General features: G+C 43.9%; 1 protein-coding gene across 1 annotated transcript; it reads right to left on the bottom strand.

Moving 5' to 3' along the window:
- Positions 1–306: 306 nt before the first annotated feature.
- Positions 307–8470, bottom strand: LOC127946845 (von Willebrand factor A domain-containing protein 5A). Its single transcript, XM_052543664.1, has 20 exons — positions 8260–8470; positions 7745–7947; positions 7446–7662; positions 7197–7363; positions 7007–7121; positions 6756–6931; positions 6257–6345; positions 6027–6171; positions 5855–5934; positions 5662–5776; positions 5417–5575; positions 5218–5321; positions 4915–5132; positions 4777–4815; positions 2310–2345; positions 2103–2198; positions 1548–1622; positions 1279–1418; positions 1067–1190; positions 307–951 (listed from the first exon to the last, which is right to left on the bottom strand). Exons 1-20 carry the CDS (start codon positions 8297–8299, stop codon positions 872–874), a joined length of 2418 nt encoding a protein of 805 aa, XP_052399624.1. The 5' UTR covers positions 8300–8470; the 3' UTR covers positions 307–871.
- Between the last annotated feature and the right edge of the window lie 16902 nt (positions 8471–25372).

The raw sequence follows: 25372 nt of genomic DNA, 5'->3' as shown, positions 1-25372 counted from the left end.
AATGTCAGTCTTTTACTGATACTTGGCAAATTTCATATTCAAATTCATATTTTTTTTTTTTTTTTATAAATACACGCTTCATACACTTTTCACACTCTCAGTGGATATATTTGTTTTCAACGGTGTCCATCAATGTACAATTCAACTCTGTATTTTTTTCTGAAATCCACACATATATCAAACACTATGTGATTTCCACAGCTCAAATGATGGTGAATTGGACCAGTAAAGATAATAAAGACAATGTAAAAAAAAAAAAATATTGCATATTATTTAATTTACACATAAATCACTGTCACATGGTAGCACTTAGTTTTATGCTCACGGATTGGATGATGTGGTTAGGATGGACTTAAATGACAAAGCACATTTTTCTTTTCTTTTTTAAATATATATTGAAATATTCAGTCCTCAGAGCCAAAGAGCAATGGCATGTGTGGGAAAAAAATTAAATAAAATATTTCATCAGTTGACCACAATTATGGATGAATTATAAAAAGTAAAATCTGATGTTTTATCAAACTATTATTATTTTAACATTTAGATATGTACGGCAAAAACCCTGTGACAAAAAAGATACTGTACAGGGGTTCAGAGTTTTCCTCATTTTTTGATTTTACTTAAAATAAGTATCTACTAAACACAAACAAACAATGTACATGATAATTGAAAACAAACTGAACAAGTTTGCTGTCTTTCTTTGCCATCTACAAATAATTTTTCCAATTATAAATGGTGTATTCATTGTCTCACAGTCTCACAGTCTGATGGAACCAAGCAATCGGCCATTTGAATATGTCTGATATATATGCATACATATACAAATCTGATTTGCAGTTAAATGGCACAGGATGTAGAAACACAGACGTCTTCAGATTCCCAGAGTCTCTTTGGTCACCTGACATCCGAGCAGGACATTACCCGCACACACACACTGAGACAGATCACCCACTGAAACACACACACACACAGATCATCAGCGTGAGTCAAAGAACTGAAGATATCTGCTCATACGTCTCTTGATGAACGCTGACTGAATGAATGTGGTCTGGAATGGAGATCTCACCTTTCTGAGAGCCGATCCATGACGCTGCCTTCATGGCCACAAACTGCCACTCCACCTGCTGCTCTATTTTACAGCCGTATAACCAGATCAGAGCCAGGAGAGTGGCCCATACTGACCCATCCACCTGTGTACAGACCATCATCCACTGCATCACTTACTGGACACTGCACACAGTCAGCACTGTCTTATTATGACATCATCACATCTCTCACCTGTGCTGGCTTCTGATTGGTCAGCTCATCCTCCGTCTTCCCAAACACATCGGCCAGTGTGGCGTCCAGATCCCAGCAGCCGGACACTTTCTGGAGAAAAACCAGCTCCAGTAAAAGATCCTTCTGGGACTCAGGAGAAGCTGAACACTCATACACACACAAACCAGTTTTACACTGCACAGTGTTCAGTAAGTAAGCTAGTACTTTCCAAACATAACCATTGTGTCCATCTTGTGTGTGTGTGTGTGTGTGTGTGTGTGTGTGTGTACGATCATTCTTGCTTTCAGAGTCTGTCTGATCAGACAGGACAGTCGCAGAACCATGGCGGAAGAAATTCTGGATCCCTGCAAATGACAACAATGATCATTAACCACGAGGAGATGCTGCATTTGTGTTTTACATTTAGTGACGCTGTATATTCATTGTGTAACTATCTGTTCTTCTGTTCGGGTGCAGTCATGGAAAAAAAGGAAAAGATCTCTAAAATGAAAACGAATGCTTTTCTTACGCTTTTCAGAACAAAGTTTAGCATTAACACAAGACATTTCCACAGATATGAACACATTATGACTGAAAGTTTATTTGAGCTTGCTATTAGTCTGCTTTTCCTTCACTATTTTAAAAACATATTTAAAAATGATGTATGTATTTCACACCAACATATATATATATATATATATATATATATATATATATATATATATATATATATATATATATATATAAATGAGTTTAAGCCTCGTTTTAAGACTCGTTTTCAAACTCAAGTCATGTGAGAGGGTCTTTCAGTAATTTATTCTGTACATCTGAGTATGTTCACTTACTTTCTGGTACCCAGTTAGACATTTTTAAGAAAGCTCGCTCTGTGAAGGTTCTCAGGGTCTTCTTTGAGCATCGAAACGATTGTTCCTCTGCATAACCTGTTGAAACATTCAGATACTGAGAATAACAAAAGAGAACGAACACAAATAAATATATAAGCAAAACAAGCAAGCAAACAAGAAAAGCTCTTTAAAACTTTGTTCACTTACATTCAGATAAATGTGATTCTTGAGTTCTTACTTCAGCTGACAAAAAAATAACACACACAAAATTATATTATATATTATTTGTTTACAAAACTTAAATTATGTCAAACAAAATGTGTCTGAATTTCTAGTTTAATCAACTTTTGACTAGTAGTGATTATCATAGTTTACAAGTAACAGACTTTTTATCATCACACTTCTAGAAGCGAATCTGAAAAACATTTGATTTTGCGTCTTAATGAGGTGAACACATCAGATATAAACATCAAATAGTCAAGTGACAGTAAAAGCGAATGAGCAATAAAAACAATGAGCACATTTACGTGCATATTACACTCTTAGAAAAAAGGCTTCATTGTGGTTCTATATAGAACCATAGGGTTCTTTACTCAACTCCACAGAACCTTTTATACAAAAAAAGTTCTATAATGACAAGAACGAACCCTTTTGGCAGGTTCTTTAGGCTATTATTCATTCATATATTAAATTGTTCTTCAACATTTTGTATTTGTAATTAAATTATTGTTTGTAGTAACTTAATATCACATTTTAATCATGCTGATTTTTGGAGAAAAACTGAATTGGCACTCTTCGTGTGATACTGATACGAGTTCACATATCACACCTAAACTCGCTTAGAAAACGTTATTAGAACTAGCTACTAAATTAGTTAAAAATGCCTATCCATAAAAAGCGGATCTAATGATCCGCGAACCAGCTACAAACTCCCAAACTGTCTCAAATGATCCGCGAAGCCGCTCCGAACTCCCGAACTGACTCAAACGATTCGCGATCCCCAAACTAACTCAACTGATTCGCGAACCTGCTCCGAACTCCCGAACTGATTATTCGCGATCCCCAAACTGACTCAAATGATTCGCGAAACTGCTCCGAGCTCCCGAACTGATTAAAATGATTCACGCTCCGAACTCCCGAACTGACTCAAATGATTCGCGATCCCCACACTGACTCAAATGATTAGCGATCCCGCTCCGAGCTCCCGAACTGATTCAAATGATTCACGCTCCGAACTCTCGAACTGACTCAAATGATTCGCGATCCCCACACTGACTCAAATGATTAGCGATCCCGCTCCGAGCTCCCGAACTGATTCAAATGATTCACGCTCCGAACTCCCGAACTGACTCAAATGATTCGCGATCCCCACACTGACTCAAATGATTAGCGATCCCGCTCCGAGCTCCCGAACTGATTCAAATGATTCGCGAACCCGCTCCGAAATCCCGAACTGATAAAAATTATTCACACTCCGAACTCCCGAATTGACTCAAATGATTCACGCTCGGAACTGCCAAACTGACTCAAATTATTCATGCTCCGAACTCCCAAACTGACTCAAATGACTCCCAATCCGAAGTTCATGACTTATATCTACTCTTCCTCTCCCTGCAGTTTGGTAATATAAAGATTCCTCCTTTGAACTCCCACCTCTTCACCACAAATCAATAACCCAGCCATGGAAGTAAACACATTTACAAGACTTTATTATAGTCCCTCTGCAGTCACTACTTTTATCCATTAAAACTCAACTGTGATCATTAAAATAACATATTTAAATTAGTGCTGTGAAACGATTAATCACGATGTGAATCAACAACATGCGTGCATATATTTAAGAAAAATATGTTGTATTTATATAGTAAATAAATGTATATATAATATAAATATATAAATGTATATGCACATGTAAAGATTTTCAAAATATATACTGTATGTTTGTGTATATTTATACATAATAAATATACACAGTAGCTTACACATACATATGTTACTTAAATCAAAACTTTTATTTTGGAAGTGATTAATCGTGATTAATCATTTGACAACACTAATTTAAATGTTTATGCTTCCTGTGATTTTTATTTATTTATGCCTATATAAGGCTTGAATATAACTTTACACCCCTAACCTCATTTAGTATCCATGGATTATTAAATATGCAAATTAGTCCCCGCCTCCACTCAATCACACCAGCTCAGACTCCCTGCTCCACTTTCATTCAGTTAACAACAGTAGTAAACGCTACATAATGACAAAACTGGATAAATTCAGCCATACTGTATATGTTTGAACCAGAAACTGATTCTGAAGAAGAAGGGGAAGAAAGAATCATACAGGCTCGTCTACAAGTCATCTACAACTTGGTTTTCAAAAAACTATTCCAAAATGTCAGAAGGAAACCTGCATGAAATGAGAACATATTTTTTATAATTTCTTGGGTCAAAAAAAAGTTTGAGATAAAAAAGTTTTTGGAAGTTTGAGATACACAATATTTCCTCCTCTACTACTGCAAAACACTCATTGTGGCTGAATGTGCATACATTTGCCACAAGAACGCTTTCCTGTCACGTATCACACGTACACTTCAATAAGCCGATGGAATGTAGGTGATATCAGGGAGATAAATAAATATCTTTATTCTTAAATAACACATTATTGTCTGTCTTACCACAATTTGCTTGCATCACGGCAATTACAAAAGATAAATCTGAAAAACATTTGATTTAATATTAATGTAACCATCAAATCAGTCAAATAACAGTAAAAGTGATTTATACACACACAAGTTCACAATCGTTGCACTAACCGCGTGTCTGCACTCTTCTCTGCTGCAGGGGTCCTTTCACAGTCTGTCTGCTGTCTTTATTAACAGCAATGAAGGCTGTATGAACACTGCTCACTCCTGCCTGAACACTGAGCTCCACCATCCTGCTCCTGATTCCCTCAACATCTGCAGCACCTGACCGCTCCTCCTGCTCCAGAGAACGGATCAGGGTCCGAGCCGCCAGCCGGTGGATGGACAGCCTGCAGAAACATGGAGCAAATGTGTTGGATTAGAAAAGAAAACACTCTGTGTCACTCCAATTCAGGATGTTTCTATGTGTGTTACCCAGTTTCCTCAGTGGGTTTGAGGAAGAAGTGGAGCTGGTTTGTTACTGGTTGATCTTTAAGACTGTATTTGACGGTCACTGTTCCCTCAGAGCATCCTGAACTCTGTAAGAGAGAGAAAAGACAGATTTTCACAAGCTTAATAAATGTGAGACACTGGTCTAATTGTAATTATAGAAATACATGTAAAACCATCTCACCTCTCCTTTCAGTTGGGCATATATGAGTGTCCTTTGACCCTGGAAGAGCACATTGATGGGAGGAGACAGTGTTTCAACAGTAAGACCATCTGGAAGGGTCCAATCCACAGAGATATTAACCACAGCGGGCTGCAGAGCAAACCTGAGCGACTGCATCACCTGATATAGTTTGAAGAGAAAGAGAAACCATTGAGACATTTGACCAGGAAACATCTGTGTCTGTGAAATCCAGTGAAGAGCTTTACTTTGGGCTGCATGCGGTCTGTGTCTGTGATGAACTGAGCGTGACCAGATCCCTCTCTGGCCATTCCTGTGATGAGGGCGGCACTTGCACCCTCACCAATCCCGAACGAGAAACACCTGAAGACACGATCAGCTCTGTTACTGTTAGTGATGAAGATATGAATGATGCACAGATCAAACCCAGCAGAGCTTTACCTGTGAGAGTGAGCGTGACTTTTCACCAGGTCCAGCACCTCTTTAGTGTTTCCCACCTCTCCATCCGTGAAGACCAACAGCTGAAGAGGGAAAAACAAATGAGTCTTAAGCCATGCTTATACTTTTACACAAATTCCAGAATGTTGTTCAGGTGTAAGCAGAGGTGTTGTACCTGTCTGGGGTGATCGGGGTGACAGCGCTGACTGTAGATGTGTTTTAAAGGCTGTACAATCTCTGTGCCACCCATGTCTGATTTCATTTCCTTCACTCTCTTCAGAGCCTGATCCATTGTTTCCTGATTATACACGACACTCTGACTGCAAAGATACACAGAAACACATCTCACCTCCACTGACACATTTCAAAACTGTACATCTATGAATAAAGATCTACAGTCGCTACGGGAAGAAGGACTCAAAATCAGAGCCAAATCCATAGATATTGAAGTAGCATCCCATGGGCAGACTCTTCAACAGTAACAGCAGAGTGTCCTAAAGAGAGACATGGATAGAAAGTGAAAATGAGATCAAAAATACATTCTTTACTAAAGCATACAAGATGCAGTATAACTATTGAATTTACTTTCCTAATGGACATTCCTGGTTTTATTGTGCACAAAGAAAATATGGTTTGTCTTTCAACTTTGATCAAAACATAATAACTTATTCTCCTTATTACTTTTCATTCCTTTTCCATCCAACACTTGAATTGACTTTAATATGAAGTGTAGATGGAAAAAATACAGGCACAGTCTCCATTATTCTTCCTAATTAAATTCCTGTTTTCCTCAGAAATGTCACAAAATAGAAGTAAAAATGGTTGCGTGCCAAGTTTCATGTTGACTTTAAATGTCTCATCTCAAATCATTTAAGTAAATGCTGTTTAGTATATTTATTCTTACTTTTGCACTTTCAATGCGCATCTTTGCTCCTGTCCCATAATGCATCATGCTGCCCATACTGCCTGATCTGTCAATCACAAAAACAAACTCGCCTCGAGTTGCCAGTGATGACATCACTTCCTCTGGGAACTCTGGGTACAAACTTATCATGACCACTGGGTCTCTCATCAGAGAGCCTGAAATAAAGAAATAAAGAGTCAGTGACAGCTTGGTCTCTCAATCCCATAACGCCAGTGAGCTGCAGGTCGTACCTGGCGGGGCAGTGGTCACTCCTGCCTCCACTATAGCAGAGGGCTGATGGGTATCCTGATAGAACACAAACAGCTCAAAGTCCTTATCAAACATGTGACCAGGACTCAGATTCACCTGCACACATAAACAACACATGCTTCAAACTGCTCTGCTCACACATCCAGATAAACACATGAAGACACACAGTACCGTGGCCTGAGTGTGATCAGACTGCAGGAACACTAGAGGATCCAGAGAGCAGTTGGACTCTAGTTTGGAGATGGGCTTTGGGGAGCTCACATGGACACTGAGAGTCAGCATGTAGGGAACAGCTCCACATCCTGATGAAATCTCTGAGACGATACCAGCACCTGAACCTGACACACACACACACACACAGAGTGTGTTAGAACCAGCTTCTCTTCTCTAATAAAGTGTGTGTCAGAGCTGCTGCAGTACCTGCTGGTGTGTATCGAGGGTTGAGTACAGCCGGCAGACAGAAGCGCAGCGAGTGGTCGGCCTGCACAGCGAGCTCAGTGATGTAGATGATGGTGACAGCAGCGTTCTGACCCGCCGACAGACACCCCACTCTGAACACATCAGGACTCTCAGCGCTCTCTTCCAACAGAAACGCCTGCTGACCCGAACTCACAGCATCATCATACTTATCCCTCGCCTGCAAGATACGGTTTAATTAAAAAGTGACGTGTAGTATGAATATACAAATCAAAGTCCTGCAGATTTCTATTTGGACTCACGCTTTCTCTGTCCTGCACCTCTGCCACAATCTCCTGCTCTCCGATCTTGGCACTGAAGTAGCAGACAGCAGCATCAGCAGGCAGAGGGAAGACGAACAAGGCCTCCAGGGGGCGCTCTTCCTCATTCACATACTGCAGAGTGGAGGAGACTGTGGCTACATGATCCTGAACCCGAACCTGCACTGAGATGCTCTTCAGAGGCACTGAGTCACACAACAACAACACAACAACATCACAAATACAGCTCAAAAACAGCAGAACAACATTACATATACTCCTCACATACAGCTAGCTCTCTGGGAGATAAATATTGGCTTTAATAAAATAAATAACTGAATAGGAGGACAAGGTGTGACAAAATAATGTTAAAAAAAATGATTTTCTTATGCTCCAAAATACTGAGATTTAAAACTCTTACGACCAATTTTCCTTATGTCAAAAATAGCTCAGGTCTCCTATGCATTATTCATTTTTTAATTTAAGAAACAGGTAACAGCAAACAGGTGAATTCGTACCTGGCTCATTTTTCGCAGTTAGAAGACCGCAGATCTCCATCCTGACGCTCCGGAGAAGAAATGACGATTTTTCTTCAAATCGAAAGTGAAACCAAAACACCTAAACTACTGTCTTTATATCTGCTTTAAATATTCACCTATGGATTCATTACAATGAAATGATTAGATCGGTGCTTCTTACATTTCTAATGCGGTCAAAGTCGCTGAATCACTATAAGACCCCTAGCAGATAGTGAAGTCATGCCTCATGAATATTAATTGCATTGTTCGCAGAAGCGCCGTGTCCACGTTTGATTCATGAATATTAATTAGGTTACGTTCGGAAAGGACTTGTTTTAATCGTATTTAAATTCAACAGAATGGATAGTTCTTCGGTTAAGACAATTTACTCATCTTTTCGACAAATAATTATTCTAATTTTCATTAATGTTTACTCTTTATTTTACCTAATTTGACTTTTAAATATTGAAACCCATATTTAAAACTTTGATTCTACAGCAGTGAGAAAGTATCCTGACTGAGTGAATGAGGAACAACAGTTTTATTAAATCACTGACAGACAGACAAAATCCAGGAGAAAAGTCATTAGAAAAAAAAAACATTAATTTTATTTAAATTCAAAACAGCAAACATCTTGGAAACATTATTATATATGTTTTAAAACTCAAATGGTGCAGGTCACATATATAGAATTTGGTTTAGAATAGAACAAAATACAACTTTACTAAACAAAATTTTACTGAGACAAGTACAAGACCCATCTCTTTAACCTAGCTTACACATAATACACTAATATCATTTTAATATCCAAATCTGTTAAAGGATTTTTAGGCTGCATTAATTAGGTAAACCGGAACCGGGAACACTTCGCATAACACCCTATGTACTTGCTACATCATTAGAAGAATGGCATATACGCTAATATTAGTCTGTTTCTCTCTTATTCCGAGGTCACCGTAGCCACCAGATCCAGTACGTATCCAGATCAGAGGGTCATTGCAGTCACCCGGATCCAGTACGTATCCAGACCAGATGGAGGATCAGCACCTAGAAAGGACCTCTACTGCCCTGAAAGACAGCGGAGACCAGGACAACTAGAGCCCCAGATACAGATCCCCTGTAAAGACCTTGTCTCAGAGGACCACCAGGACAAGACCACAGGAAACAGATGATTCTTCTGCACAATCTGACTTTGCTGCAGCCTGGAATTGAACTACTGGTTTCGTCTGGTCAGAGGAGAACTGGCCCCCAACTGAGCCTGGTTTCTCCTTAGGCATTTTCTCCATTCTGTCACAGATGGTTTCTTGGTTCCTTGCCGCTGTCACCTCTGGCTTGCTTAGTTGGGGTCACTTCATTTACAGTGATATCGTTGACTTGATTGAAAATGATTGCACAGATACTATTCAAACTGAACTGAGATGATGTTATCACTGAATTCAATGACGAACTGCCTTTAACTGTCATTTTGTATTATTGACTGTTTTCCTAATTAATGTTTGATATTTACAACTCTTGATTGGACTGCCTCTGACTTGATACCTCCGATAGCCAGTGACAGCCAGTAAGCGTCACCTACTGGATGTAAAATTACCACAAAATTGGAAGGAGGTTCCAATACGTAAACTTGGGAAAAATTATACAATTCCTGGAAAATATAGACAGAATTGCTTTGACGTCTAATATTGGTAAGATAATGGAAGAAATGGTGGATGAATGGTTAATGTATCATGTGGAAAATAGTAAATTGTTATCCAAATATCAGAATGGTTTTGTAGAGAGAGAAATACAATGGATCCGGCTGTGTGTTTAGAAGACGAAATAAGGAAAGCACAAATAAATAGAGAGAGTGTAGTGGCTGTCTTCTTCGACATAAAGACAGCGTATGACATGATGTGAAGAGAAGGGATGTTAATCAAATTATGTAAGTTGGGTATTAAAGGTCAAAAGTATAGATGGATCAAGGATTTTTTTTATCAGGAAGAGCAATAAAAGTGAGAATAGGGAATAGTTGTTCAGAAAAGTTAATGATTGAAAATGGAACTCCACAAAGAAGTATAGTGAGCCCTTTATTGTTTTCCATAATGAAAAATTATGTATTTGAACATTTGGGTAATGGTTGGCAGTGAATGGGGGGCAGATATGATGGTGTTAAAGGCCATGTATATTGGATTGATTAGATTATGGTTGTTAGATTATGGTTGTGTGGTGTATGGATCAGCAGCAGAAATGTCTCTTGGAAAGTTAGATAATATACAGCATCAGGTATTGAGATTATGTACAGGAGCTATGAAAACTGCACCATTTACAGCACTATAGGTTGAAATGGGGAAATGTCATTATAAATGAGAAGGGTACAGTCAACAGTCAATAATTGGGTTAATCTACAAGGCCATAGTCAAGAGCATCCAATACTAGATATTTTAAAACCTTGTTGGGAAAAAGAGGGGAAGAAAATTAAAAGCTTTGGATGGACAGTGATACAGAAAGCAACAGAAATTGAAGTTTATCTGTACAGTGTTACCATTACCTGTAATAAAACCTTGTTTACTTTCAGATGATACAGTAGATTTTACATTATTAAGAAAAATAAGGGTGAGGAATATAATTTATATAATTATATACATATGTTAATGATTACTACAGCTATGATGAAATCTACAACAAGTTTAGTCAATGGGGTGGGAGTAGCGTTTACTGTTCCAGAATTTCCTCTATCAGTAGAAAAAGGATCAGTGATGAGTTATCTGTTTATACAGGGGAAATTATTGCACTTCTATTAGCAATAGAGTAGATAGAAGAGATAATTTAAATTAGTTTTTGTTATGTTATCTTCGTCTTTGGCTAGTGTACAATACAGTCAACTCGGAAATGAGACCAGACATTTTAATGGAAATAATGTAAAGGTTATTTAACATTCAAAAGATGGTGATTAAAGTGGTATTTGTATGGGTGCCGGCGCATATTGGCATCCAAGGAACCGAAACTGCAGATAAAGAAGCAAAAGAAGCAGTTAAAAACAACAACATTATCTTAATTGTTAATCTAAGTAAGAATGAAATCAAGAGTATTATTAAGAAAAGACTGAAGGAAAGGTTGCAAAAACAATGGGATAAGAAGGGGTTGGTGGTTTTACAGAATTCAAAGGAAAGAAGGAGATACGAGAAGTTTAGGGAAAAATAGGAGAGATGAGAAAGCAATATCGAGGATGAGATTTGGACACACAAGATTAAATAGTACACTTTTTAAAATGGGTAAACATGATACAGGAAGGTGTGAATTTTGTTGACAAGAAGAAACTGTGGAACATGTTATAATGTACTGTCAAAAATATGAGACTGAAAGAAAAAGTCGAATGAGAAATGTAGAAAAAAATAAAATGCATTTCACACTGAGAGATATTTTACAAAATCTGAACACCATTAATGATTAGCTGAAGGGAAACAATGCTCAGTTGATAACATGATTACAGAGGACGTCTGTCTTGCTTATCAGAAAACGAATCATGTGACATCGACATCCTGAGTTGGTTTCCTGTCAGCCGTATTGTTTTCCAATTAAAAGAGTTGACCAAATTACTACTGGCAAATACAGGGGCAGATGCTAAAAACGGGAATGGATTTGTGTGATTTTGTAGTTTCAGCCGAGGAAGACATTCAAAGAGTTTACAGAGACAGTGACGTTTTGGATACAATTAAAGAAAAAGTAGACAGGTTTTATTTATCTGTCTACATACAGAAATCTCTAATGCTTCAGAAGTAGGTGTTAATAGTGTTTCCAGTTAAATTTTGTATGTTCTTCTGTGTTACCATTAAATGTGAAAATTAAACATAATTTTTATGATTAAGCACAATAAATGTATTTTAACACTGTGCACCCCAAGAAAAAGACCAGCCATTTATTATCATTGTACTCAAGAAAAGCTAGACGTCTCTGGCACTACAACTGCCTCTTTAACAACTATTAACTGCAAATTATTACATGACCATGCCTGTGATTTTTATGTGGTTTTTTTTTATATTTTTTTTATTGTTGCTCCTTCCAGTTCTCACAATTTATAAAGAATATTTACAAATTATATCGGAGACTATTTACAACGTGATAATGTTATTTTTTATGAACACTGTATGTTGAACACAAAAATAGTTCATATTGATCTCTTTGGAAGAAGATATGGCTACAGTTACAGTATCTCAATTCATAACCTCCATTTCTTGACCATAGGTCCATTTTGGTAGTTAAAGACGAGACAAGTGACTGTGAAGATTTGGTTTATGCTCCCTGCAATCGAGAGAGGGATAGTGGTATCAAAGAGTTTATTCTCTTTTACTCTTCTGATTAACCTTTCAATGTGCACCCTCAAATGGACAATGGGCTGCGTCTTCAGAACATCCACCTTTGACATTTGGGCCCTCTTGGAAAGGAAGGCAGGATGATGAACAGGCCCAGGTACAAGGTCATCCACCAAAAATACCTTGTCCACCATTATGGCCATGTCAGGTGTTAAGAGTGATGTGATCCCTGACAAACGAAACACTCTCTGTCACTCATGGAATCCTCAACGAGTGCGGACACAAAAGTCAGGGCTCCGTGAGGGGACATGCCCACCATAGCCTTAAAGGTGCAGTGGGACGAATGCACCTTTAAGGTGGGATGAAGGTGTTTGACACCATAACTCTGTACAATAAGTGAAGTGACATTCAGCCAAGTATGGTGACCCATACTCAGAATTTGTGCTCTGCATTTAACCCATCCGAAATGCACACACAGAGCAGTGAACACACACACACACACACTGTGAGCACACACCCGGAGCAGTGGGCAGCCATTTATGCTGCGGCGCCCGGGGAGCAGTTGGGGGTTCGATGCCTTGCTCAAGGGCACCTAAGTCGTGGTATTGAAGGTGGAGAGAGAACTGTTCATGCACTACCCCCACCCACAATTCCGTCCGGCCCGAGACTAGAACCCACAACCCTTCGATTGGGAGTCCAACCCTCTAACCATTAGGCCACGACTTCCCCACTACTTGTGGGGAAGTCACAAGTAGAGCACTACTTGTGTGTCGCTGTAGCTGCCATTAAAGTTGGGTGGAAGACTGGCCTTCAGAGCTGCAGGAGACATCCATATACAGACCGAGCCCATTAAGCTGTAGAGGAAGTTGGCCCAGGTCACGGATCTCACCATGGCGGACGGAGAGGGGAGAAGAAGTGCACGTCCGCCATGGGGGCGCCTCTGCCCATGATGCCCGCAAGGCCAGCGCCACGAGGCAAGATGGACGCCAGCCCAGCGCCACAGCACAAGGTGGTCGCCAGCCCCACACCACGAGGCAAGACAGCTGCCAGCCAAGTGCCACTGCCCAAGATGGCCGCTGAGACATTTTTGGATTACTTCTCCATGTTGAACAAGATCCTAGAGATTCCCAGGAGTGTTCATGTCACGGCTGCTAAGCCAGCGCCACAGCCCAAGATGGCCGCCAGCCTAGCGCCACAGCAGAAGGTGGTCGCCAGCCCAGCACCACAGCACAAGATGGCTGCTAACCCAGCGCCAATGCCCAAGTTGGCCACCGGTTCAGTGCCACAGCACAAGATGGTCGCCAGCCCTGCACCACAGCACAAGATGGCCGCCCGTCCAGAGTCATGGTCCAAGATGGCTGCTTGCCCAGCGCCTCTGCACAGGATGACAGCCACAGCTGACCTTCCAGAGTTGAGTCAGGTTCCCGTGAACCCTCCAGAGTCGAGTCAGGTTCCCGTTGACCCTCCAGAGTTGAGTCAGTGTCCGGTTGTTCCTTCAGAGTCAAGTCAGGTTCCGGTTGACCCTCCAGAGTTGAGTCAGGTTCCAGTTGACCCTCCAGAATAGAGTCAGGTTCCAGTTGTCCCTCCAGAGTCGAGTCAGGTTCCAGTTGACCCTACAGAGTCGAGTCAGGTTCCTGTTGACCCTCCTGAGTTGAGTCAGGTTCCAGCTGACCCTCCAGAGTCGAGTCAGGTTCCTGTTGACCCTCCTGAGTTGAGTCAGGTTCCAGCTGACCCTCCAGAGTCGAGTCAGGTTCCAGTTGACCCTCCAGAGTCAAGTCAGATTCCGGTTGACCTTCCAGAGTCAATGCAGGTGCCCGTTGACTTTCCAGAGTTGAGTCAGGTTCCGGTTGACCCTCCAGAGTCGAGTCAGGTGTTCATGGACCCTCCAGAGTCAGGGCTAGTCACCGTTGACCTTCCAGAGTCAGGGCTAGTCACCGATGACCTTCCAGAGTTAGGGCTAGTTACCGTTGACCTTCCTGAGTCAAATCAAGTCACTGGTGATCTTCAAGGACAGAATCAAGTCACTGGCGATCTTCAAGAACAAATGCAAGTCACCAATGATCTTAATGAGCAGAGTCAGGCCACCAATGATCTTCAGGAGCAGAGTCAAGTCAGCATTGATCTTCTGGAATCCAGTCTAAACACCATTGGATTACCAGAGCCTCTCCATGTCGCTGCTGAACTACTGGAGCCTCTCCTCGTCGCAGCTGGATTACCAGAGTCTCTTCACGCCTCTGTGGAACTTCCAGAGCCTCGTCACATCTCAGTCGACTCTCTGAGTGCCTGACTGGTCCTGTCGTGGCCACAGAGGCTACCCTTAACTTGTTCACATTCTTTGTTTCGGACTTGCCCAACCAGACTGGCTCTCCTGCAAGTCTGATCCCACTGTGGTGGTCTTCAGCGCCACCCTGGTGGGCTTCGGTTTTGGCCGCACAGATGTGGTGGTCTTCTGCTCCACCCTGGGGAGGTGTAAATACAAACTGATGAGAAAATGCCACAAAACCATTATGATGTCTACTATTCTAACGTGCTTTATAAAAACTTACACCAACCATTTAGAAGTGTGCTTGACCTTGAAGTCTGTAATGTTATGTAAGTCTACAATGTAATGAAAATCTATGCTATATTAAACCAAGTTTGTACTTATTGTACTATTGTACACATTTAGTGTCATCTACCACTCAAATACAGTGCGACACACTGACATCATGTTTAAAAAACAAATAATAAACTTGTAAATAATGTGTCAGTGAAGAGTGTCATGGTTCACCAAAAGCGTCACTAAAACATGTGACATTTACATTTGTCAGTGTTCCCTGTGGGCTTAATTATGCATTATTCTCATATTTAATGGCTCATCAAACTTGCTGATAAAATAAAGATAGTTATGAAAGCAGCAGATGAAGATCATTATAAACTAGACTACATATTTGATGTCATGCTTCCAGAGGTATGAAGTAATGTTGATTGTTGTTATTGTGTGCTTGGTAAGAAGTACTTTTTTTTAGGTTACCATACTTATTGTACAAAAAAACTGGAGAAGATTTGCCTTTATGCAATTGAAGTTTTAATTGCCTGTTGCATTGTAAAATTTCACTGACTTGGACTATGTACAAAGATTGGAGAAGATTTACTGCTATGCAGCTGAAGTTTTAATTGCCTATTGCATTGTAAAATTTGACTGACTTGGACTATGTAAAAAGATTGGAGAAGATTTGCTGCTATGAAGCTGAAGTTTTAATTGCCTCTTGCATTGTAAAATTTGATTGATTTGAAGTATGCAAATACAAGAACAAAAAGCCATTGCTTTAACTTAAGCATTTGTTGATCTCTTTTGTGTCTGTGCTTGCTGGAAAAAGTTTCTGCATTTTATACGCAACCACTCAAACTTGTGATTAATCTACAATAACTACAAATACATGTAAAATACATATATAATTTACATATTTGGCAAATAGTTCTCATTAATGGCATTAATATTAAAAATATATATTTTATAGAAACTATGTAACAAGAAATTAAATATATTTCTAACTGTGTGATCAAGCATTTCTTTTGGAGATGTCTGATTGTTTTTTCAAAGCATTTGACTTTCTGATATCTGATATCCTATGGCACTAAAGACTTTTTTTTATAAAACATCAATGTTATGTCATAATATGCTAGATAGCTCAGCTGAATTTAAAGTTGGTATGATGGCAATAATAAGTAACACCTCCTCAGATCAACTGTAACGAATCATCACTAGACGGGGAATCCATTTTGCAGGCTTTATTGAATAACTCGTGGTCGTACAGGCAGGGATCAGAACCAGCAAACACAATAGTAGAGATAACCAGAATCGTCGTCAAACACAGGCAAAAGATCGGGGTAGCAAGCAATATTCAGAGTCCAATAAACAATCCAAGGTCAAGAGGCAGGCAGCAATGGTTCAAGAGACGGTAGACAAACAGAACTGGTAAACAGGAAATCAAACACGGGAAATAACGCTTGGAAATGTCAGCCGGCGCAAAACAAGACTTCGCGTTAAACTGATGTGGTTGTGCAGCTTATATAGCAGTACTCATGAGCTGCACCTGTGTGGTGATCAGAGTCCAATGCACGGGGTAGATGGGAAGTGTAGTTGTGAGTGAGTGCGTGAGTGTCAATATTCCGGAGATGGAGCCCTCTGCTGGCCAGTAGGGGGAATCACGGGGTTCGTCTCCGTGACAGAGCCCCCTCCCTGCGAGCGACTCCTGGCGCGAGATGGTAGACGACGTCGGGGTCTACCGCGTGGTCGAGGGGCCGGTCTCTCCGGATGTAACCGATGAAATTCAGTGATGAGGTTGGGGTCTAGTATGTCGTCAGCATTGACCCAGGATTGTTCCTCCGGACCGTACCCCTCCCAGTCGACCAGATACTGCAGGATGCGTCCCCGACGTCTGGAGTTAAGAAGTTCTCGCACCTGGTAAGTTTCCTCAGTCTCAATCTGGACGGGCTGGGGACTCTGCTCACGGGACCTCCCCTCTCCCGCTTCTCCAGGGGCCACAGCGGGCTTGAGCAGAGATACATGAAAGGTGGGAGAGATGCGATAGGTGTCAGGTAATGCAAGACGGAATGAAACAGGAGTGATCTGGTGTGTAATCTTGAATGGACCCACGTACCTTGGACTCAACTTCTTGCAGGGTAGTCGGAGACGGAGATCTCGGGTAGAGAGCCACACCCATTGTCCGGGCTGGTATACAGGCCCAGGACGCCGACGGTGGTCAGCATGTTCCCTTTGATGGCGGATGGCTCGTTGAAGGTGTACGTGAGCTTGATTCCAAGTCTCCTCACTGCGTTGCAACCAGTCCGTGACGGCGGGTACGTGGGTGGGTTCCCCGGACCAGGGAAACATGGGAGGTTGATAACCAAGGATGCACTTAAAAGGGGTTATTCCAGTAGCTGGCTTGACCAGAGAATTCTGTGCGTACTCGGCCCAAAGGAGGTACCGTGCCCAATCTTCTTGGTTGGAACTACAGTATGATCTCAGGAACCGGGTGAGTTCCTGATTGAGTCTTTCGACCTGACCGTTGGATAGAGGGTGGTAACCGGAGGTCAGGCTTACGTTTACATCGAGGGCTTGGAAGAAGGCTTTCCAGAGACGAGATGTGAATTGAGGACCTCTATCAGAGACGATATCCTCCGGTAGTCCGTAGAGACGGAAGACCCAGTTGCAGAGTAATTCGGCAGTTTGTAAAGCAGTAGGCAGTTTGGGTAGAGGAATAAGGCGACAGGCTTTGGAGAATCGATCGATCACAGTCAGAACAACAGTGTTTCCCTGAGAGACAGGTAGATCCGTGATAAAGTCTATTGCTAGGTGGGACCAAGGTCGTTGTGGGATAGGGAGTGGTTGGAGTAATCCGGCTGGTAATTGGCGGGGAGTCTTGTGTGCATTACAGGTTTGGCATTGTTGGATGAAGGCTATGGTGTCCTTGGGTAATGATTCCCACCAGAACCGGTTCTGAAGCAGATGAATGGTAGCCGTGATACCTGGATGACCGGATGCGGGCAAACAGTGTGTGTGGTTGAGTACTTGATCGCGTAGAGTGGGTGGTACGTAAACCTTATCGGGAGGACAAGTTGTCGGAGGTTCATGTTGAGAGTTGTGTTGCTGGATAAGTGTCATGATGTCCCATTGTACAGGTGCAATGATTACTTTGAAAGGAAGTATAGATTCAGGTTCGGATGGGATCTGTTCATCTTCGTGAATACGGGATAGCGCATCTGCCTTGGTGTTCTTGGAGCCTGGACGGTAGGTAACTGAGAAGTCAAATCGGGAGAAGAACAGTGACCATCTGGCCTGCCGTGGATTGAGGCGCTTGGCTGAGCGCAAATATTCAAGGTTCTTATGATCGGCTAGTACGGTGAAAGGAAAGTTAGCCCCCTCCAGCCAGTGTCTCCACTCCTCGAAGGCCGCCTTCATAGCGAGGAGTTCACGGTCTCCTACGTCGTAGTTACGTTCAGCAGCATTGAGTTTGCGGGAGTAAAAGGCACAAGGGTGGAGTTTAGCGGTAGAACTCTGGCGTTGAGATAGAATGGCCCCGATACCAGTGTTGGAGGCGTCCACTTCGACGAGAAACTGAAGAGATGGGTCAGGATGGTGGAGTATGGGTGCGGTCACAAACCGTCTCTTTAGTTCTTGGAAAGCTTGAAGAGCAGCCTCAGCCCAGTGTAGCCGATGGGTTCCTTTCTTGAGCATTGACGTGAGGGGACTGACCACAGAGCTGAAGTTCCTAATGAAACGGCGGTAGAAATTAGCAAACCCCAGAAAGCGTTGGAGCTCCTTTAGTGTTTGAGGTACTGACCACTTGAGAACGGCAGTGACTTTGCTCTCATCCATGGCGACCCCCTCTGGGCTGATGACGTACCCCAGGAAGGTGGTGGAGGTGGTATGGAATTCACACTTCTCCGCCTTAGCATAGAGTTGGTGTTCAATGAGTCATTGCAGCACGGTTCTCACATGTTGGATATGTTCCTCCAGGGTATCTGAATAGATCAAGATATCGTCAATGTATATGATAACAGTTCTATTGAGCATGTCTCTAAAGATGTCATTGACAAAGGATTGGAAAACCGAAGGACTATTGACCAGTCCGAACGGCATCACCCAGTATTCGTAGTGCCCATTGGTGGTAGAGAAAGCTGTCTTCCACTCGTCCCCCTCCCTAATGCGGATGAGGTTGTATGCGCAGCGCAAATCCAATTTGGTGTAGTATTGTGCAGTTCGTAGCTGTTCTAATGCAGAGGGCACCAGTGGCAGTGGATAGCGAAACTTTACTGTTATCTCGTTGAGTCCATGATAATCGATCCTCCATCCTTCTTACGGACAAAGAAGAAGCCAGCTGAAGCAGGAGAGGTGGATGGATGAATGAACCCCTTCTCCAACTCCTCCTTGATGTACTTGGCCATAGCTTCTGACTCGGGTAATGATAATGGAAATACTCGGCCCCGGGGTGGTGATGAGCCTGGAATTAGGTCAATGGCACAATCATGACTGCGGTGTGGTGGTAATGTGTTTGCTTGTACCTTGCTGAAGGCGGTGGCGAGATCGTGATACTCCTTGGGCAGATTGGGAATGCTGGTGAACTCCGAGTCTAACGTGACAACTTGCACAGTCATGGGAGAGATGGTCGAGAGGCATGATTTCTGACACTGGGTGCTCCATCTAAGAATTTGTCCCTCTCTCCACGACACCTGAGGATCATGCAGTCTGAGCCAGGGCAAGCCCAAAATAACAGGGGTGTTAGATACAGGGAGCACGTAGAATTGAATGGTTTCTTCGTGTAACAGACCGGTTAACATTTGTAGATCTTGAGTGCGGTGAGTAATCACTCCAGACCCCAAAGGGCGTCCATCTATTGTGGCTACAGACAGAGAATCAGTGCATGAAATTAGAGAAATGTTATTCCTTCTGGCGAATTCCTCAGAGATAAAGTTCCCAGCTGCTCCTGAGTCAAGTAGAGCAGTGGTAGCCACTCGAACGTTGTTGGTCTTGATTACCAGAGGGACTGAAACACAGTTAAGAGATGCACTCACCGATTTCGGAGTGTAAGAAGAGCGACGTGATGGGCAAGTAATTCGTTGGTGTCCCGGAGCGCCACAGTAGAGACAGAGTCGGTTAGACCTGCGGCGGTAACGTTCCTCATCCGTCAGATGATAGGAGTTGACTTGCATGGGTTCTGTAGTTTCTGCGGATCGTGTTGCCGCAGCGGGGAAGAGGCGTTGAGTACTGACACGGCGAGAGCGTTGCAGGTTATCAATGGTTATGGTTAGCGAAATGAGATCACTCAGAGTTCTCCCCTCATCACGGCAAGCGAGTTCGGTTTGCAGTTCGTGATTAAGCCCCTTGCGAAACAATACCTTCAGCGTGTCATTCACCCATGACGTCTGAGCAGCCAGAGTACGAAAGTTCAAGGCATATTCCGCTGCTGTTAATCCTCCCTGCGACAACTCAAGCAAATGCTCACCCGCTCCTTTCCCCTCTTGGGGGTGATCAAACACCTCACGGAATCGCACCAGAAAGTCAGCGAAAGTGGTGAACGCCGTTCCATCCTCGCGCCATACCGCCGTTATCCATTCCAAAGCTCTTCCTGTTAATAATGAGCAAACAAAGGCGATCTTACCAGCATCAGTGGTGTAAAGGGTGGGTTGTTGTTCAACGAACAGCGAGCACTGTAGTAGGAAGCCCTTACACTTGGTAGAGTCCCCGTCAAATTTCTCCGGGTAAGCCAGTCGTGGATTAACTTGCGCTGGCGTTCCTGCCGCGTGAGCAATGGCGGCCGCTGCCGGTGGTGGTGACGTCACGGCAGAGCTGTGGAGGTTTCGAACAGCCTGTACCAGTTCCTCAGTGATTGAAGTCAAACGATTCAATTGATGCTGGTTAGCAGCGACTTGACTTGCCTGAGCTGCCATTGTAGCACACAGATGACCGTAAGCCGCTGGATTCGGTTGTGGCGAAGTCTTCTGTAACGAATCATCACTAGACGGGGAATCCATTTTGCAGGCTTTATTGAATAACTCGTGGTCGTACAGGCAGGGATCAGAACCAGCAAACACAATAGTAGAGATAACCAGAATCGTCGTCAAACACAGGCAAAAGTTTGGGGTAGCAAGCAATATTCAGAGTCCAATAAACAATCCAAGGTCAAGAGGCAGGCAGCAATGGTTCAAGAGACGGTAGACAAACAGAACTGGTAAACAGGAAATCAAACACGGGAAATAACGCTTGGAAATGTCAGCCGGCGCAAAACAAGACTTCGCGTTAAACTGATGTGGTTGTGCAGCTTATATAGCAGTACTCATGAGCTGCACCTGTGTGGTGATCAGAGTCCAATGCACGGGGTAGATGGGAAGTGTAGTTGTGAGTGAGTGCGTGAGTGTCAATATTCCGGAGATGGAGCCCTCTGCTGGCCAGTAGGGGGAATCACGGGGTTCGTCTCCGTGACATCAACAACAAATAAAAAATGGATGTAAATGATGCAAGATATAACAAGTGGCAAGTGTTTGTTTTCAGTTCAGATTTTTTTTTCAGTGAAAATACACTTCATATTAGCTACAAATTCAATGGCACTCTTCTTTAAAACAGTGAATATACAATTACATGATAGTAACATGTAATTACATTGTCTGCAAATGCAATAAACCCATAGAATATAATGTACTAATGTTATGGAAAAAAGAAAAATCTAATTATAGTGTTATATTTGGTCTCCAAATCTTTAGTTAAGGTTTAGGTGCATCTGATCCCATATCTAAATAGTTCTGTCTTAAATCATATATATGTAGTGGACAGCACATTCCAGGGCCCAGTTTATGGTGGGGCCCCTCTCTGACCACAATAGTGGACAAAGGATTTCTACTAGGGGTGTAACGATTCACTCCTTTTCTCTATGCATCAATTACAAACCCTGACAATGCATATGCATCGATCTTGAAACGGTCACGGTTCATGAATGCACTGTTTCCTGCTCATCATGTTGATTGTTTCATGTGGGCATTACCGCTGATCATCATGATCAGTGGCAGCTGCAGCCCATTCCATAAACAAGAGACGAAACACAGGGCGTTAAGTAGGCCGTACTTAATGCCCTGTCTTTTGTCACTTGTTTATCAGATTATTGTTTGAGGTCCTCCGTGCTTCATGTCTGTGTCTCCTCTGCTCAAGCGTTCGTCCTTGTATCTTCATTCCTGTTCGTCATTCTGTGGATTCATCATCATCTCTCACCAACGCTCTGAACTCACCAGCTCACCGATCCGTGCTGCCATCGAGGTCCCTGCGTCACCCACCATCAACCCCATCTGACTTTGTTATAATAACTACCTGTTTACTTGCAACTGCTTCCTGTCCTTATCTCCCATGACAGAACGATCTGACCATCATGGAAGCAGTGAGTAATCCATCAACCTCCCTAGAAGAATTCCTCAGTGCCAGTGTTTTCAGAGGATGGACTCCCGGGAACGGAATCTTAACGCCACTAATCGCGCCGTCCAGGCATTGGTGATGCAGGTGTCCGAGCTCACCCAGCAACTACAACTCCTGCGAGCTCCCACTGCGCCGCTCACACCGCCTGTTCTCCCCACACCATCGGAAACCTCCTCCCAGCCGGGACCACGCCTTCCAATTCTGGAATCTTACACTGATGAGCCCAATTTTTGTAGAGCTTTCCTAACATGATCCTCAATGCACTTCTTCCTTCAACCCAGGACTTTCTTCAACGAACAAGCCAAAGTTGCGTTCGTCCTGACGTTGCTCACTGGGAGGGCAGCGTTATGGGGAACAGAGGTGTGGGAGAACCAGGGTCCATGCTGTGGCTCGTTCCAGACACTCGCCACAGAGATGAATTGGGTGTTTGATCGGGCCGTCGCCAGGAGAGAGGCGGCTAGAAAGCTGGCTGAACTGCGTCAAGGAGTGGGATCTGTGTCTGACTTCTCCATTGAGTTCTGCACCCTAGCGGTAGAGTGTCATTGGAATGAGGGGGTGCAGTGGGACATGTTCCTGCATGGGCTGGCTGACTGCGTCCAGAAGGAGAACTACTCCATGGACCTTCCGACCTCGCTCGATGGAGTCATTGAGCTAGCATTTAGGGTAGATGCACGACTGACCTGAGTAGATCGACGTAACCCACCCAATGCCACACCAAGAGACCCTGCTGGTAACTGAGTCAGCAGCAGGGACGTGGTCAGCCCCCTCTATGATCACGAGCCCATGCCGGTAGGGAAAGCTCGGCTCTCCCAGGAGGAGAAGGCGGAGATCCCTGGGCCTTTGCCCCTACTGTGTGGGAACCGGTCATCATGCCTACATCTGTCCGGTAAAAGGCCAAGCCCAGTAGTAAGTATGAGGCTACTATCGGGTGGGATCTCCTCCGAGAAGACCTCATCATCATCTACGCTCTTTCCGGTAAGACTAAGATGGTCAGCACAGTCCCACGACTGTCATGCACTTCTGGACTAGAAATATATTTCTGACTCTCTAGCTTCAGGATTCATCCACCCTTCCTCTTCTCCAGTGGGAGCGGGGTTCTTTTTTGTGGGTAAGAAAGACGGGTCTCTGCGACCTTGCATCGTTTACTGGGGACTGAACAACATCACGATAAAGAATACTTATCCTTTACCGGATACTTATCCTTATACTTATCCTTTACATCTACCCTCCTCCCAGTAAGACTGAGATGGTCATTTCACTCACCACTGAAGACATCAACCTCATTATGTCTGGCAAACACTCTGAAACCATAACCTTTTACATATTGGACTCACCCCTTGCGCCCATAGTTCTTGGTTACCCCTGGCTCTTCTTTCACAACCCCAAGATTGACTGGCAACTGCCTACCGTTTTGGCCTGGAGCAATTTGTCTAACGTGCCTGCTGAGTACCTCAACCTGAAGGAAGTGTTCAGTAAGTCTCATGCTGCTTCTCTCCCCCCATATTGTCCCTATGACTGTACCATAGATATACTGTCAGGTAAGTCTCCACCTAAGGGCAAATTATATTCACTCTCTGGTCCAGAGAGGGAGGCTGTGGAGAAATATATTTTTGATTCTCTAGCTTCAGGATTCATCCACCCTTCCTCTTCTCCAGTCGGTACGACGTTCATTATTTGTGGGGAAGAAGGACGGGTCTCTGCGACCTGGTATTGATTACCGGGGACTGAACAACATCATGATTAAGATTACTTATCCTTTACCGTTGATGTGTTCAGCCTTCGAGAGTGTGGCGAGTGGGGCGGGGCCGAGAGGCGTGGGAACGAGGAGTGAGGCCAGGTGTAGTGATTGGAGATGAGCTACACCTGCGCCCCACCGCCAGTATCGAGTCCCACGTAGGAGATGGAAGGATATAAAACTGGAGCGACGACCGTGAAGGACGAGAGAGGACCAGGCCTGGGACATTATTTTATGTTTTGGTTTATATTTGCGCGCACCAGTCGTCCGCGAGGGGCTGGTGCGCTGTTTTGTGTTTATTTTTGGAATTATTAAAATGTTTGATTATGCGCCGGTTCCCGCCTCCTTCTTCCCGATGAGTACAATGGTGGGATCGTTACAGTGGTGCCGAAGCCCGGGAGAAGGAGGGACGCGCTGCTGAAGATCCCTCGCCGCTGTGGTGAATCCGCGGTGCCCTCGAGCAGGCGAGGTATGTGCCGCCAGGGACGCTCGAGGCGGTGGGCTGGAGCGAGTTGCCGGGGACGGGCGAGCTCGCTGCCGGCCGCCCACGATATGGAGGGGTGGCTGCCGTCCGTGAGGGAGCGGAGGAGTCGGCGCCGTTCGCCAGGGGGCCGGAGCCTGCTGCCTCCGCGACTGAGTCCGGAGGGGCAGGGAACGGGGGACTCCTGCCGCTGCCCAAAATCTGAGGAGCCGTCGCCGTCCATCAGGCGGCGGAGGAGTGTCGTGCCATCCGTCGAGGGCCGTCCAGTGCCACCGCCAGGCACCGCGGAGGAGATCACCCAGCAAGTTCAGGGCCGAGCAGCAGTGCGTCTGGGAACCGGAATTTTTTTTTTTTTTCTCTCCCCTCTCTCGTCCTTGTCGCTCCTCCTTCCATCTCCTTTTCTCTCGCCTCATCTGTCCTACCCCCAGGTTCCTGCTGGTCCCCGTGAGCGGTCCCCCCCGGAGGGAAGGGGGGGGGGGGGGAGTAGAGCGCAGTCTCGAGGGTACCCCCCGGCCTGCGAGGGGCGATGGGGGTATGTGGCGAGTGGGGCGGGGCCGAGAGGCGTGGGAACGAGGAGTGAGGCCAGGTGTAGTGATTGGAGATGAGCTACACCTGCGCCCCACCGCCAGTATCGAGTCCCACGTAGGAGATGGAAGGATATAAAA

The sequence above is a fragment of the Carassius gibelio genome, chromosome A25, assembly GCF_023724105.1.
Source record: "Carassius gibelio isolate Cgi1373 ecotype wild population from Czech Republic chromosome A25, carGib1.2-hapl.c, whole genome shotgun sequence".
Classification (NCBI taxonomy): domain Eukaryota; kingdom Metazoa; phylum Chordata; class Actinopteri; order Cypriniformes; family Cyprinidae; genus Carassius; species Carassius gibelio.
The sequence above is the reverse complement of the archived record's forward strand: the minus strand, read 5'-3'. Positions and strand labels throughout refer to the sequence as shown.